The sequence below is a fragment of the Pleurodeles waltl genome, chromosome 3_1 (genome assembly GCF_031143425.1).
Source record: "Pleurodeles waltl isolate 20211129_DDA chromosome 3_1, aPleWal1.hap1.20221129, whole genome shotgun sequence".
Classification (NCBI taxonomy): domain Eukaryota; kingdom Metazoa; phylum Chordata; class Amphibia; order Caudata; family Salamandridae; genus Pleurodeles; species Pleurodeles waltl.
Window position 1 is genome coordinate 1748410784 of NC_090440.1, and position 17334 is coordinate 1748428117.

Below are 17334 nucleotides of genomic sequence, written 5' to 3' on the forward strand. Positions count from 1 at the left end.
TTTTGAGGACAGGTACAGAGCACATGGCCTGTTTGAGCTCATCAAACGCCTTTTGACAGCTAGCTGTCCAAAATACCTTTTTAGGCATTTTCTTTGATGTGAGGTAATTAAGAGGAGCAGCTATGGTGCCATAATTCTTGATGAACCTCCTGTAGTACCCAGTGAGGCCTAGGAAGGCTCTCACGTGGGTCTGAGTTGTAAGGGGAGTCCATTCCATAATGGTTTGGATCATCCCCTGCAGTGGTGCAATCTGTTCTCCACCTACCAGGTGGCCCAGATAAACCACTTTCCCCTGCCCTATCTGGCACTTTGAGGCCTTGATAGTGAGGTCTGCCTTTTGCAGGGCCTCCAAAACTTTACACAGGTGGACCAGGTGATCATCCCAAGTGGAGCTAAACATAGCTATATTATCCAGATATGCTGCACTAAAAGCTTCCAACCCTTTCAGGACTGTGTTCACCAACCTTTGAAAAGTGGCAGGTGCATTTTTCAGACCAAAGGGCATCACAGTGAATTGATAGTGCCCTCCAATGGTTGAAAATACAGTCTTGGGTTTAGCATCTTCTGATAACTTAATCAGCCAATACCCTGCAGTTAAAACAAAAGTGCTTAGATACTTGGCAGAAGCCAGTCTATCTATCAGCTCATCTGCCCTGGTTATAGGGTGAGCATCAGTTTTTGTTACTTAATTGAGACCCCTATAGGCCACACAAACCCGCATTTCTTTCTCTCCTTCTTTACTTTGTGGTTTCGGGACAAGCACCACTGGGCTGGCCCATGGTCTTTCAGAGGGTTCAATCACTCCAAGGTCGAACATTTTCTGTACCTCTTGTTTGATACAGTCTCTGACATGGTCAGGCTGTCTATAAATTTTACTTTTGACAGGTAAACTGTCTCCAGTGTCAATTGAGTGCTCACACCAGGTAGCTGTTCCTGGAATTAGTGAGAAGTCAGAGAACTGTCCAAGGAGATTTATGCAGTTGTCCTGTTCAGCAGTAGAACAGTCTGCTAATACAGCTCCCTCCACTAAGCCATCAGCTTCAGTGGTAGAGAAGAGGTCAGGGAGAGGGCCACTTCATCTGTGGCCATATACTGGGTTAAGTCAGCCCTGTCATAGTTAAGTTTAAAGCGATTGACATGAAGCACCCTAAGGGGGCTTCTGGCAGTGCCCAGGTCCACCAAATAGGTGACCTCAACTTTCTTCTCCACAATTAGAAGTGGGTCCACTCTATTTGTCCCGGAGTGCTCTTGGTGCCACAGGCTCCAATACCCACAGCTTCTGTCCTAGTTGGTACTGTGTCAGGACAGCCTTCTGGTCATGCCTTTGCTTTTGGAGCTCTCGGCTGGCCTTAAGGTTTTTAGTGGCCTTTTTCATGTACTCAGCCATCCTTGATCTGAGGCCAAGCACATAGTCCACAATGTCTTGTTTGGGAACTTTTAAAGGTTGTTCCCAACCCTCCTTCACAAGAGCAAGGGACCTCTTACGGGGTGTCCAAAGAGGAGTTCAAAGGGGCTATAGCTCACTCCTTTCTGAGGTACCTCCATATAAGCAAAAACGAGGCATGGCAACAGGACATCCCATCTCCTCCTGAGTTTTTCAGGGAGTCTCATGATCATGCCTTTGAGAGTTTTGTTAAATCTCTCAACCAATCCATTTGTCTGTGGATGATAAGGAGTGGTGAACTTGTAGGTAACACCACACTGCTTTCACATTGCTTTGAGATATGTAGACATGAAGTTACTGTCTGATACCACTTTGTTAGGGAAACCCACTCTGGAAAAATTCCCAGGAGGGCTTTTGCCACTGCAGGAGCTGTAGTGGTCCTTAAGGGTGTAGCTTCAGGATACCTAGTGGCATGGTCCACTACTACTAGGATGAATCTGTTTCCTGAAGCTGTTGGAGGGTTAAGGGGGCCAACAATGTCAACACCTACCCTCTCAAAAGGCACCCGAACCACAGGAAGTGGAATTAAGGGGGCCTTTGGTGTGCCACCAGTCTTGCCACTGGCTTGGCAGGTCACACAGGAGCGACAGAACTCCTTTGTGTCCTCTGACATATGAGACCAGTGAAACAGTGGAACAAGTCTGTCCCATGTTTTACTTTGGCCCAAATGCCCAGCCAAAGGAATGTCATGAGCCAAAGTCAGAAGAAACTCTCTATACTGCAAAGGGATGACCAGTCTTCTGGAAGCACCAGGTTTAGGGTCCCTTGCCTCAGTGTAGAGAAGGTTGACTTCCCAATAGACTTTGTGGGTATCAGTGACATCCCCATTTTGCTGTTTTAAAGCATGCTGTCTTAGTCCCTCTAGTGTGGGATAGGTCTGCTGTGCCACACTCAGCTCTTCCCTAGCCGGCCCCCTTGCATCCAAAAGCTCAGCAGTGTCAGCTGCCAGCTCCTCTGGTATAGGTTATGTACAGGGAGAGGATTCCTCTTCCTCAAAAGGGGAATCTTCTGGAGAGGGAGGGATAGTGGGCAAGGATTTACCCTTTCTACCCCTAGCGTTTAGGAACACTTGGTCCATTTTTCCAGGATCCAAGTTTCCCTGTCCTCTTTGCTTCTGGGACTGAGCCCTTGTGAGAGCAAAGATATGCACTGGAATGCCCAGCATTGCTGGATGAGCCTCCAACTTCACTTCAGCCCAAGCTGATGTTTCCATATCATTTCCTAGTAAGAAGTCTACAGGTAATTCAGTGGCTACCACAACTTTCTTTGGGCCAGTAACACCCCCCCCCCCCACCAGTTGAGATTCACAACAGCCATGGGGTGGCTAAGCATGTTGTTATGAGCATCAGTCACTTTGTACTGCTGACCAACTAGGTGTTGTTCAAGGGGAAAACAGTTTCTCTATCACCAGGTGACACAGACACCTGTGTCCCTGTAGGCCTCAACCTCAACACCATTTATTTGGGGTAGTTGCTTGTACTTACACATATTAAGGGGGCAAGCAACTAAGGTAGCAAAGTCATTACCACCATCAGAGACTAAAACAGCCTCTGTGGTCTCCCTAACTAGACCAACCCCCACTACATTACCAATGGTGAACCCAGCTACACCCTTTGTCTGGCTATTTGTAGTGTTCTTCCCACCACCACTGCTATTACTAGGGGCACTAGTGGACGCAGTGGGGGTTGTGGTGGTAGGAGCCTTGGTGTTTTTCTTTTGGCAGGTGGGATCACTTGCCCAATGGCCTTTATTTTTAAATAAATAATACCATGGCTTATTTTGATTGTGTGAAGAGGATTTGGACCCACCTCCCCCAGAGGATTTTTGTGGGCCTGATGAAGACTCAGAATTATTTTTGTCTTTGTCCACACTCTTGTCACAAGACTTACCATCCTTCTTCTTGCCATCCTTGTCACCCCCGTATGAACTATTCTGCTCACCCTTGTTCTGACCCATTTGTTCTTTCCCAATTCTTGGGGAGAGGTCAGATTCGAGTCTACCAAGTATTGCTGCAACAAGTCTGACACACAATTATTCAAGATATGCTCTCTCAAAATTAGATTATATAGGCTTTCATAATCAGTCACCTTACTGACATGTAACCATCCCTCCAAGGCCTTCACTGAACAGTCTACAAAGTCGATCCAGTCTTCAGAAGACTCTTTTCTGGAATCTCTGAACTTTATCCTGTATTGTTCAGTGGTTAAGCCAAATCCATCTAAGAGTGCATCCTTCAAAACTTTGTAATTGTTGGCATCACTCTCCCTGACAGTAAGGAGTCTGTCTCTACCTTTGCCAGTGAAAGATAGCCACAAGATAGCAGCCCACTGCCTTTGAGGGACCAACTGTACCATACAGGCCCTCTCAAGTGCAGAAAACCACTTGTTAATGTCATCTCTCTCCTTGTAAGGGGGGACAATCTTATGCAGGTTTCTTGAATCTGTTTCTCTAGCAGGGTGACTATCAAGATAGCTGCTGTTGCTGTCACCATGAGGAACTAACCCCAACTTCTGTCTTTCTCTCTCTACATCTAAGGATTCCCTATCTAAGGCCAACTGGTGCTGCTTTAGCCTCAGCCTTGCCTCTTCCAACCTCAGCTTTCTGAGTTCCCTGTCTAGGGTGTTGTCCTCAGGGTGTGATACAGAGGAAATGTGAGAATGTGCAGAAGTGGACCTTTCTCAGACTGCCTGAACCCTACTGACCTGGCCTTTAGAAGTGAAAGGTGTCCTACTGCTGTGTGACCCCCTCCCACTACCAGCTTCACTAGGTGGCCTGTTAAGTGAACGGTCTTTGGAAGTACCCTCCCCAGAATTCTCAGGACCCACTCCTGAATCTATCTGGGTACCCCCTCCTCTACCGCCTAATCCTGGGTTTGACCATTCTGATTCTGGTCACTTTCAAGGAAAAGGTTAAGAAGGAGATCCTTGGTAGGGTTCTTACCAATCCCCAAACGTATTTCTATATAGAGACCCCTCAAACTTTTAAAGTTAAGATTGTCATAAGTTGTTTTCACAATTTTGGGAGTAGCCTCTACCATAGACATGGTAAAACGAAAGAGGTTAGGGGTAAGAGAAAAAGTTTTGAGCTTTCAAGAACAGAGAAAAAACGTTTTCAAACTTTTTAGAAAGTTTTTAGAGTGAAAGTAAGACTGTTAAGTTTACTTGTGTATATTTCTAAGTATTAGGAATATGGTTTTCTTATGACAAACACCAATGACAAAGTGGTAAAGCAGTAACAAGTACTTATCCCACCGCTGCACCACCAATGTAGGAGGCTGGTCTGGCTTGTAGTGGGTACCAATGGTACTTACACCTTATACCATGCCCAGTTATCCCTTATTAGTAGAGTGTAGTAGTGTTCTAGTAGCTTAGGCTGATAGAGGTAGCTATTGCATAGCAGCCAAGGCTGAACTAGGAGGCATGCAAAGCTCATGCAATACCACTTATATCATGTAGGTACTCTATCATAAGAATTACAATGCTCATAGTTAATAACAATAAAGGTACTTTAATTTAGTGACAATGTGCCAAAATATCTCAGAGGATATACTCCCTTAGGAGGTAAGTAACATACACAAAATTTACCCAACTAACCATATCAGGTAAGTAAAACAGTCAGAAAGTAGTGCAAACACTGTAAAACACAATATGATGCAATAGGCCTAGGGGCAACACAAACCATATACTAAGTAAGTGGAATGCGAACCACAAATGCACCCCAAGGCAAGTGTAGTGTGTAGAGGGTCACTAGGAGTATGAGAAAACACCAAGGGTGTAAAGGACACCCCACCCCAGGACCCAGTAAAGCAGAAGTAAAGTACTACTATTTCCCCAAAAACACATTAAAGTTGTGATAAAGGATTTTGCAAGGACCACAACAGACTGCAAGACTGATTCCTTGACCTGAAGACCCGTAAAGGAAGGGGACCAAGTCCAGGAGTCGTTAAAGTGTCCAGGCGGGGGCAGGAGTCCACTAAACCCTGGATGAAGGTGCAAAATGACTGCCTTCGATTGGAAGAAGATGCTGGTTTTGCACCAACGAAAGGAGGTCGGAGATTCTGCTTTGTGCAGGAGGTGTCCCACGGCGTGCTGGTGGATGCAGTTGTTTCCTCTGCAAAATATGGCAAACAAGCCTTGCTACCTGCAAAAGTCGCAGTTGAAGAAAAAGGGTGCTACCCGGGCCCAGGAAGGACCAGGATGTCGCCAATCAGGAGGGGAGACAGAGGGGAGCATCAGCAACGTAGAGAGCCCACTGGAAGAAGGGAAGCACTCGCAGGAGTCCATGAATACGGGTTCAAGAAGACTGAACACTGCAATCGTCTCAACACTGCAGAGAGGTCCCACTAGACCGGAGGTCAACTCAGGGAGCTGAGCATAGCAGGACGGAGTGCTGGGGACCTAGGCTCAGTTCTGCATGCAGGATTTCTTGGAAATGTGCACAGAAGCCCTTGTAGCTGCATATCACACGGTGCACAGGATTACTGTCTGGGGAGGGGAGGCGAGGACTTACCTCCTCTAAATTCGGACTTCGGCTTCTTCCACTGGACAGTCGGGTCTCCACCACCTGTGCTCCCGGGGCCACGCTCGTCAGGATAAGAGGGGACCCGGAGTACCGGTGAGGCTGTAGTTTGGTGCCTGCTGAAGCAGGGGGAAGATTCCATCGACCCACAGGAGATTTCTTCGTGGGTTCCAGTGCAGGGTGAAGGCAGGCAGGCCCCAGAGCATGCACCACCAGGAAACAGTTGAGAAAGCCGGCAGGATTAGGCACTACAATGTCACTGGTAGTCTTCTGGATACTTTGTTGCAGTTTTGCAGGCGTCCTGGAGCAGTTAGCGGTCGATCCTTGGCAGAAGTCGAAGAGAGAAGTGCAGAGGAGTCCTGGTGGATTCTTGCAAGTCGTAATCTGAAAGAGAAGCCCATAGGAGAGACCCTAAATAGCCCTGAGAGAAGGATTGGCTACCTACCCAGGTATGCACCTATCAGGAGGGGTCTCTGACGTCACCTGTTGGCACTGGCCACTCAGAGGCGTCCAGAGTGTCCTCACACCTCTGGAAACATGATGTCAGAGGTCTGAGACACACTGGAGGAGCGCTGGGCACCACCCCTGGGGTGGTGATGGACAGGGGAGTGGTCACTCCCTTTCCTTTGTCCAGTTTCACGGCAGAGCAGGGACTGGGGTTCCCTAAACCGGTGTAGACTAGCTTATGCAAGGAGGGCACCATCTGTGCCCTTCAAAGCATTTCCAGAGGCTGTGGGAGGCTACCCTCCCCCCCCAGCCTGTAACACCTATTTCCAAAGGGAGAGGGTGTAACACCCTGCTCTCAGAGGAAATGCTTTGTTCTGCCTTCATGGGAGTGGGCTGCCCAGACCCCAGGAGGGCAGAACCCTGTCTGTGAGGTGGCAGCAGCGGTAGCTGCAGTGCAAGCCTCAGAGAGCTGGTTTGACAGTACTGGGGGTCCATAGTGAAGCCCCCAGGATGCATGTAATTGTCTCCCCAATACCAGATTTGGAATGGGGGATAATTCCATGATCTTAGACATGTTACATGGCCATATTAGGAGTTACCATTGTGAAGCTACATATAGGTATTGACCTATATGTACTCACAAAGTCCGGGGAAATGGCCCTGAATTTCTTTGAATGACGTTGAATTATGTGGGGGCACCTTTGCTAGTGCCAGGGTGCCCTCACACTTAGTAACTTTGCACCTAACCTTCAGCAAGTGAAGGTTAGACATATAGGTGACTTATACGTTACTTAAGTGCAGTGAACATGGCTGTGAAATAACGTGTGTTATTTTATGCAGGCTGCAATGGCAGTCCTGTGTAAGGGTTTGTCTGAGCTCCCTATCTGTGGCAAAGGAAATGCTGCAGCCCATATGGATCTCCTGGAAACCCAATGCCCTGGGTACCTAGGTACCATATACTAGGGACTTATAAGGGGGTCCAGTATGCCAATTAGAATTGGTAAATGTAGTCACTAGCCTATAGTGACAAATTTAAAGGCAGAGAGAGCATGAGCACTGAGATTCTGATTAGCAGAGCCTCAGTGACAAAGTTAGGCACTACACAGGCATACGCATTTAGGCCACAAGCTATGAGAACTGGGGTCCTGGCTAGCAGGATCCAAGTGAGAGAGGCAAAAACATACTGACATACATGTAAATTTGGGGGTAACATGCCAAGAAAGATGGTACTTTCCTACAGGAATTATATGGCTGGTCCTCCTGAACTGGAGGACGTCACTCCGACTTACAGGTTAGGACCGTAGACTGACACATATGACTCCTTTCTGGCAGGGAACGTGGCTGCATCACACTGCAGGCCTGGAGGGGTTTGTGAAATGTGACAAGATAGGAATCACTCAGCTCGGGGATGCCTGGTCGAGGAATCACAATCAGACATTTCAGGAACTACAGAAGGAGTGTCAACTGTCCCTTACCCAATTTCACAAGCACCTACAATTACGCCTAGCAGCTCACATCCCCTTAGATACTAAAATTCTAGACTTTAGTTCCCTGGAGTGTAAACTGCTAACTGGAATGCTCACCAATGGCGAAATCTCACAACTTTACTACTCCCTGGTCATCAACGCCCCTGACCGATTTACAGGACTGAAACAGAGGTGGGAGGCATGGGTGAGGGAACTGGACAATACAGAATGAAGGGAGGCTATGACGGCCCCTCAATCACTATCCATCTACACATGCCTCAGGTTGGTCCAACTCAACTTTCTCCATCTAACCTACATGACCCCTCAGCAGCTTCAACAGGTGTCAAGATTCGCCAAGCTAATTGCTTCCACTGTTTGTTGCTGGTGACAGACTTTTTCCACATGGTCTGGTCATGCCTGGTAATGAGCTGGTACTGCGGGGGATAGAACAGGAACTTTTTTCAGTCGTGGCCCAGCACTTAGGCCTCTCCCCTAGAGTGGTCCTTCTGGGTTTGCTGGAGACTTTTGAGGGGCCCGAGACTGGAGTGTGCGTTTATAGGGGTTGCCGCACTGGTCCCCAAGAGGTAAATTACCCGTGAGTGGAACTCTCCTTCACTGCATGTTTGGCGGTCAGGGAAGACAGGTGTGCTCGAAAAGAAAAGCCTATCTACACTGCCAGAGGTTGCCCACAGATGGGAAGGTTTGGGGCAAATGGTGGGAATATCACAAATTGGGATTCAATGATTGATCGATTTATGCACGTGCAACGTGGTGATGTCTGTGACATGGTTATTTTGACTGCAATGTGATTTGTGCTTTACAATAAAATAAAAAACTTGATTATCACAAAATTATTAATTGAGCAATATGTTACCTTTTAGTGTAGGTGTGTTGTACCCCTGTTACAGTGGTAGTTCTAGGTGGTTAGGAGTTAGGGAAATGTGGTTAAGTAATTAAACAAGAAATATTCTTTTTTTTATGTGAATCTTCTGCACATCCACAGAAATCATCTTAAGTTAATTAATGTAATGCTATGATGGAGAACATGAAAGCATAATCACAAAGCATTTTAGATCCCATCCCTCCTCTCTTGGTCACGATCGGCAGGTGCTTGCCTTGCACTGCAAGGAAAAAATGTGCTACAAGTTGAACAAATCAAGTTCATCAAAGGCAGACTGGTTTATAAGAAACTTCGAGGTCAATTTAGAGTATGGTGGAGAGGGCACTCCATCGCAAAGACAACAGAGTATCCTCTCTGCCAAACTGAAGGTCTGGGTGAATTCAACTGTGTTAACATTGCTTTATGAATTATATAACATTGTGTAATGTAACTTGTGATAGACTACCTGCTTTCATAGTTAAAGCATAAACTATTTAATGTTCATGTTAAAGATAATGTGCAAATGGTGTATGCCTACCGGAAATTCCAGGAGCGGAGCCACACTTGCAAAAAGCTGCAACACAAAAGGCTTGCGGTGGAGGATGTAAAATTGGCGGCAAGAAAACTCAATAGCTTGACGAAGCTGAGGGTTGCTCTCGTAATCAGCGTATACCTGAAAAAGTCAAATGGCACAAATAATGACATTCAAATCATGCCATACAAAGAGATGCTCGATAATCATGTGCAAAACATCGTCTTTCAACTAAAATATCAGTAATCCTGATGAGAGACCAGCACTGATCAACCTCTAAAGACACAACTTCCTCACTGGTGTAGCTACACTGGAATTAGTTACAAAGACATGTTCAATGGCATCACATTTACCTAACGTGTGAATGAACATGCTATGTAGTTGATTAATTTTCTTGATTCTGTCAACATCGTTATCCTTTTTAAGCAAAAGAGCTATTCAGACACCTCTTGTCATTATTGCTCCTCTTTTTAGATCAATAGCCTAGTTCAGTAGCCTCAAATCTGTTGTTATCAATTATTCATCTAGTCTGTGAAAAATGAACAACAGCTGTGACTCAAAGCCACCATTTAAAGATATTTTCCACAGCGCACAATTCAATGTACTTGTATGAGTGGTACTATGACATCCCTTCCATTGAAATTAAGGTTATTGTTTGCCCGGGAAGAAAATATTATTTACCTCCAACGTTGATACTTCAGCAAGGTAGTCTACCTCACTGTTATCATCTTTTTAAAGTATATATATATATATATATATATATGTATATATATATATACATATATATATATATATATATATACACACACACACACATATATATATATCATATATATATATACACACACACATATATATATTTATATATATATATATATATATATATATATATATATATATATATATATATAGAGAGAGAGAGAGAGAGAGAGAGAGAGAGAGACCTACTTACCTTTGGAAACACGCTTTCTAGTGGATATGTTATATAACTCTAGAGTTATCGCCTTTAAAACATCCCTAGGTGCTACACTGGATCCAGAAACTTTCACACAGAGGTGCTCCGTGCTCCGGTGATGAATGAAGCTGCATAATCGTAGACTTGTAATATGTTGCCTAGTCCATCAAAAAGATGACTGGCTACATGCCTGATTTTTTAACCTTAGTTGAATTGGAACAGTAAAGGTTCCTTACAAAAATTCCACGTGAAGGCTTACCACCCTGGCAACGTTAATAATGAAGAGATACCAAAATGAGGATGCCCTCTCTAGGGATTGATTGTTAACTGGAGAAGAGAGAAAGGTGTCTGGGTATAGCTAAGTGTTTTTAGAAAATAAAGTGAAAGGCTGTGAGAACTCTAAAATGAAAATGTAGAGAAGATACGTGGCAACTTCATCTTTAGCTAATTAAATACTGTAGGAAGGTAGCCTCTTTCTAGCCTTGTTACCCCCACTTTTGGCCTGTTTGTGAGTATATGTCAGAGTGTTTTTACTGTCTCACTGGGATCCTGCTATCCAGGGCCGAGTGCTCATAGTGAAAACCCTATGTTGTCAGTGTGTTTGATATGTGTCACTGGGATCCTGCTAGCCAGGACCACAGTGCTCATACGTTTGTGGCCTATATGTGTTCCCTGTGTGGTGCCTAACTGTTATCACTGAGGCCTGCTAATCAGAACCTCAGTGTTTATGCTCTCTCTTAGCTTTAAAATTGTCACGGCAAGCTAGTGACTAATTTTACCAATTCTCATTGGCACACTGGAACACCCTTATAATTCCCTTGTATATGGTACCTAGGTACCCAGGTTATTGGGGTTCCAGGAGATCCCTACGGGCTGCAGCATTTCTTTTGCCACCCATAGGGAGCTCAGACAATTCTTACACAGGACTGCCACTGCAGCCTGAGTGAAATAACGTCCACGTTATTTCACAGCCATTTTTCACTGCACATAAGTAACTTATAAGTCACCTATATGTCTAACCCTCACTTGGTGAAGGTTAGGTGCCAAGTTACTTAGTGTGTGGGCACCCTGGCGAGCCAAGGTGCCCCCACATTGTTCAGGGCAAGGTGCCCCCACATTGTTCAGGGCAAATTCCCCGGACTTTGTGAGTGCGGGGACACCATTACACGTGTGCACTACACATAGGTCACTGCCTATGTGTAGCGTCACAATGGTAACTCCGAACATGGCCATGTAACATGTCTAGGATCATAGAATTGTCACCCCAATACCATTCTGGTATTGGGGGGACAATCCATGCATCCCCGGGTCTCTAGCACAGAACCCGGGTACTGCCAAACTGCCTTTCCGGGGTCTCCACTGCAGCTGCTGCTGCTGCCAATTCCTCAGACAGGTTTCTGCCCCCATAGGGTCTGGGAAGCCCAGGCCCAGGAAGGCAGAACAAAGGTTTCCTCTGAGAGAGGGTGTTGCACCCTCTCCCTTTGGAAATAGGTGTGAAGGGCTGGGGAGGAGTAGCCTCCCCCAGCGTCTGGAAATGCTTTGATGGGCACAGATGGTGCCCATCTCTGCATAAGCCAGTCTACACCGGTTCAGGGATTCCCCAGCCCTGCTCTGACGCCAAACTGGACAAAGGAAAGGGGAGTGACCACTCCCCTGACCACTACCTCCCAGGGGAGGTGCCCAGAGCTACTCCAGTGTGTCCCAGACCTCTGCCATCTTGGATTCAGAGGTGTTGGGGCACAATGGACTGCTCTGAGTGGCTAGTGCCAGCAGGTGACATCAGAGACCCCTCCTGATAGGTGCTTACCTCTTTCAGTAGCCAAGCCTCCTTTCTCTGTAGCCAAACCTCCTTTTCTGGCTATTTAGGGTCTCTCCTCTGGGCTATTCCTCAGATAACGAATGCAAGAGCTCACCAGAGTTCCTCTGCACTTCCCTCTTCGACTTCTGCCAAGGATCGACCGCTGACTGCTCCAGGACGCCTGCAAAACCACAACAAAGTAGCAAGACGACTACCAGCAACCTTGTAGCACCTCATCCTGACGGCTTTCTCGACTGTTTCCTGGTGGTGCATGCTCTGAGGGCTGTCTGCCTTCACCCTGCACTGGAAGCCAAGAAGAAATCTCCAGTGGGTCGACGGAATCTTCCCCCTGCCAACGCAGGCACCAAACTTCTGCATCACCGGTCCTCTGGTTCCCCTCTCATCCTGACGAGCGTGGTCCCTGGAACACAGGAGCTGGGTCCAAGTGTCTCCCACAGTCCAGTGGCCCTTCTGTCCATATTTGGTGGAGGTAAGTCCTTGCCTCCCCACGTCAGACAGCAAACCTGTGTACTGCGTGATTTGCAGCTGCTTCTATGCACTTCTCCAAGGATTCCTTTGCGCACAGCCTAGCCTCGGTCCCCAGCACTCCGTCCTGCACTGGCCAACTCGCTGAGTTAGACTTCGACGTCGTGGGACCCTCCTTTTGTGACTCTGAGTTCACAGATCTTCTAAGTGCCTGTTCCAGTACTTCTGCGGGTGCTGCCTGCTTCGGCGGGGGCTCTCTGAGTTGCTGAGCGCCCCCTCTGTCTCCTCCTCCAAGGAGCGACATCCTGGTCCTTCCTGGTCCCCAGCAGCACACAAAATCCTCAACCACGAATCTTGCAGCTAGCAAGGCTTGTTTGTGGTATTTCTGCCTGGAAACACTTCTGCAATATTCAGCATGCTGTGGGACATCTTCCATCCAAAGGAGAAGTTCCTAGCCCTTTTCGTTGTTGCTGAATCTTCGGCTTCTTCCAACCGGACGTAGACCTTTTGCACCTTCATCCGGGGTATAGTGGGCATCTGCCCCCCCCGACACTTTTGTGACTCTTGGTCTTGGTCCCCTTCCTTTAAAGATCCTCAGGTCCAGGAATTCGTCTTCAGTGTTTTGCTGGTGCTTGTAGTTCTTGCAGAATCCCCTATCACGACTATTGTGTCTTTCTGGGGTAATAGGGTACCTTTACTCCTACTTTTCAGGGTCTTGGGGTGGGGTATTTTGGACACCCTTACTGTGTTCCCACAGTCCCAGCGACCCTCTACAACTTCCCATAGGTCTGGGGTCCATATGTGATTCGCATTCCACTTTTGTAGTATATGGTTTGTGTTGCCCCTGGACCTATGTCTACCTATTGCATCCTATTGTGATTCTATATTGTTTGCACTACTTTTCTTATGGTTACTTACCTGTTTTGGGTTTTTGTACATATAACTTGTGTATATTACTTACCTCCTAAGTAAGGGTATCCGCAGAGATACTTTTGGCATATTGTCACTAAAATAAAGTACCTTTATTTTTAGTAACTCTGAGTATTGTGTTTTCTTATGATATTGTGCTATCTGATATAAGTGGTATAGTAGGGGCTTTGCATGTCTCCTAGTTCAGCCTAAGCTGCTTTGCCATAGCTACCTTCTATCAGCCTAAGCTGCTAGAAACACCTCTATTCTACTAATAAGGGATAACTGGACCTGGCACAAGGTGTAAGTACCACAAGGTACCCACTATAAGCCAGGCCAGCCTCCTACAGCGGTGGGATAAGTACTTGCAACTGCTTTACCACTTTGTCATTTGGTGCTTTTCATAAGAAAATCTTATACCAAATAGTTCAGTATATGTACATTTAACCAAAACAGTTTACTTTTCTGCTCTAAATCTTTTTACTAAGTTTCTGAAAAGTTCTGAAAACTTTTAAAAGTTTTCTAAAAGTTTGAAAAAGTTTTTTGTCTGTACTTTCAAAAGTTCTAAAACTTTTTCTCTCACTATCCTTAAACCTTTTTCTATCATGTCTTTAGTAGAGGTCACTCCCAAAGTTGTTCAGGCAACTTATGAGAGTTTAAACTACAAAAGTTTGAGGGGTCTCTGGCTGGATAGAGGTTGAAGCATAGGTAAGAATCCAACAAGAGTTTCTCTTTAACCTGCTCTCACAGGATGACCAGAACCAGTCTGGCCCATCTCAGGAAAGAGAGGAAAAGGGGGAAGCTTCCCAGTCAGACTCAGAGGAGGTCCCTGAAGATGCTGGGGAGGGTTCTTACAAAGTCCTGCCCCCTAGCAGGCCACCTAGTGACACTGGTAGTGTTAGAGGGTCACACATTAGTAGGGCATCTTTCACTCCTAGAGGCCAGGTTACTAGGGTTCAGCCAGTTAGGGACAGGTCTCTCTCTGCAAATTCCCAAATCTCCTCTGTGTCCAAACACTCCCAAGCCTCCCACCCTAAGGGTAACTTAATGGAAAGGGAACTCAGAAAGCTGAGGATGGAAGAGACCAGACTGAAGCTTAAACCGCAGCAGCTGGCCTTAGACAGGGAATCCCTAGACATAGAGAGGGAAAGACCGAGATTGGGGTTAGTTCCCCATGGTGGCAGCAGCAGTATTTCTTATAGCAATCCTGTTAGAGAGCAAGATTCCAGGAATTTGCATAAGATAGTCCCCCCTTACAAGGAGGGGGTGACATTAATAAGTGGTTTGCTGCACTTTAGAGGGCCTGTATGGTACAGTTGCTCCCTCAAAGGCAGTAGGCTGCTATCTTGTGGCTATCTTTCAATGGAAAGGGTAAGGATAGGCTCCTTACTGTCAGAGAAAGTGATGCCAATAATTACAAAGTTTTGTAGGATGCACTCTTGGATGGATTTGGCTTAACCATTGAACAATACAGGATTAAGTTCAGAGACACCAGAAAAGAGTCCTCTCAAGACTGGACAGATTTTGTTGACTGTTCAGTGAAGGCCTTGGAGGGTTGGTTACATGGCAGTAAAGTTTCTGACTATGAAAGCCTGTATAATCTGATCCCAAGAGAGTATATTCTTAAAAATTGTGTGTCTGATTTGTTGCACCAGTACTTGGTAGACTCAGATCTGACCTCTCCCCAAGAATTGGGAAAGAAGGCAGACAAATGGGTCAGAACAAGACTGAACAGAAAAGTTCATACAGGAGGTGACAAGGATGGCAAGAAGAAAAATGGTGAGAAATCTCAGGATAAGCATGGGGATATAGGTAAAACTAAAGATCCTTCTTCAACTCCTAAACACTCTTCAGGGGGTGGGGCTAAATCATCTTCTTCCTCATCTTCACAACCTACACACATTAAAAAGACTTGGTGCTATGTGTGTAAAATTAAAGGCCATAGGCCAGGGGATAAGTCCTGCCCAGGTAAACCCCCTGAGCCTACCACCACTAATACATCAAACTCTAGTGCCCCTAGCAGTAGTGGTAATAGTGGTGGGAGTGCTGGCAACAGTCAAAATAAGGGTGTAGCTGGGTTCACTCATGAGTCCATCATGGAAACTGGGGTAGTCAGTCCCAAGACAGTTTCTGTCACGCCTGGTGGCATTGGCCTTGCCACACTGGCTGCTTGTCCCCTTACAATGGATAAGTACAGACAGACAGTTTCAATAAATGGTGTTGAGGCTCAGGCCTACAGGGACACAGGTGCCAGTATCACTTTGGTGACTGAAAACCTAGTGTCTCCTGAACAACACATCATTGGACAATACATGATTATTGATGTCCATAACTCCACTAAGTTCCTTCCCTTAGCTATAATTCAGTTTAGTTGGGGTGGAGTTACTGGCCCTAAGCAGGTGGTAGTATCACCTAGCTTACCTGTAGACTGTCTCTTAGGTAATGACCTAGAGGCCTCAGGTTGGGCTGAGGTAGAGTTTAATACCCATGCAGCCATGCTGGGTATCCCTGAGGAATTGCTTCCTTTCATTCCAGCTGAAATGAAAAAGCAAAGGAGAGAAAAAGGCCTGAAAACTCAGGATCCTTCTCCAACAACAGGTAAAAAGGGCATCAAAGTATCCCCTACCCACCCTGCCATTCAGGATACCATTCCTGTGGTGGGAGAAACCTCTCCTGGGGTGGCACCTGTACCAAGGCAACCGTCAGCTGGCATAGCTGTACTCCCTGAGGAGGAAGTGCCTCTCTGTGGGATAACTAATATTGGCGAGAAAAAGTGCACTATTTTAGTTAACATGGAGCATCCCTCCAACCCTCCCAGAGAAACTTTAGTGCAGCAACCCTGCACTGCCTCACAACACTTAGGACAGCAGCCCTGCCCTAGTGTGGAGCTCATGGGACAGCATCCCTGCCCTGCTCCAACTCAAGGGAAACAGCATCCCTGTTCTCTCTTACAGCCATATGGACAAAGTTTTTGCCCAGCTATGGCTTTACTGAGACAGCATCCCTGTCTGGCAATCTCATTACTTGATATAGGTCCAGTGGGCAATTCCCACTGCTCTAAACTTAAACATACTAATAGGAACTCTGAGAATATGACTTCACATTGTTGGCTAGCTAAAAAACTTAAAACAGGGTGGTTTACATCCCCACAGGGAAGTAACCATATAGTGGATGATAAGGGGAGTAACCAATATATTGCAGAGCTACTCTCCACTTATCACCACTTAGACAATAAAGACTCAACTGGCCATGGTTAGCCTTATTGTCCTTCGTTTGGGGGGGGGGGGGAGGTTGTGTAGGAAAGTAGCCTCTTTCTAGCCTTGTTACCCCCACTTTTGGCCTGTTTGTGAGTATATGTCAGGGTGTTTTTACTGTCTCACTGGGATCCTGCTGGCCAGGGCCCAGTGCTCAAAGTGAAACCCCTATGTTGTCAGTGTGTTTGATATGTGTCACTGGGATCCTACTAGTCAGGACCCCAGTGCTCATACGTTTGTGGCCTATATGTGTTCCCTCTGTGGTGCCTAAATGTATCACTGAGGCTCTGCTAACCAGAACCTCAGTGTTTATGCTCTCTCTTAGCTTTAAAATTGTCACTTCAGGCTAGTGACTCATTTTACCAATTCTCATTGGCACACTGGAACACCCTTATAATTCCCTTGTATATGGTACCCAGGGTATTGGGGTTCCAGGAGATCCCTATGGGCTGCAGCATTTCTTTTGCCACCCATAGGGAGCTCAGACAATTCTTACACAGGACTGCCACTCCAGCCTGAGTGAAATAACGTCCACGTTATTTCACAGCCATTTTTCACTGCACATACGTAACTTAGAAGTCACCTTTATGTCTAAACCTCACTTGATGAAGGTTAGGTGCCAAGTTACTTAGTGTGTGGGCACCC

At 46.2% G+C, this 17334-nt stretch overlaps 1 protein-coding gene across 1 annotated transcript in view; it reads right to left on the reverse strand.

The window, feature by feature from the left end:
• UNC80 (unc-80 homolog, NALCN channel complex subunit) overlaps positions 1–17334 on the reverse strand; it is a 2774722-nt gene that overhangs the window by 913091 nt on the left and 1844297 nt on the right. The window contains exon 44 of the mRNA XM_069225668.1: positions 9294–9428. Coding sequence (XP_069081769.1) covers positions 9294–9428 — 135 coding nt within the window. The remainder of the gene's footprint in view (positions 1–9293; positions 9429–17334) is intronic.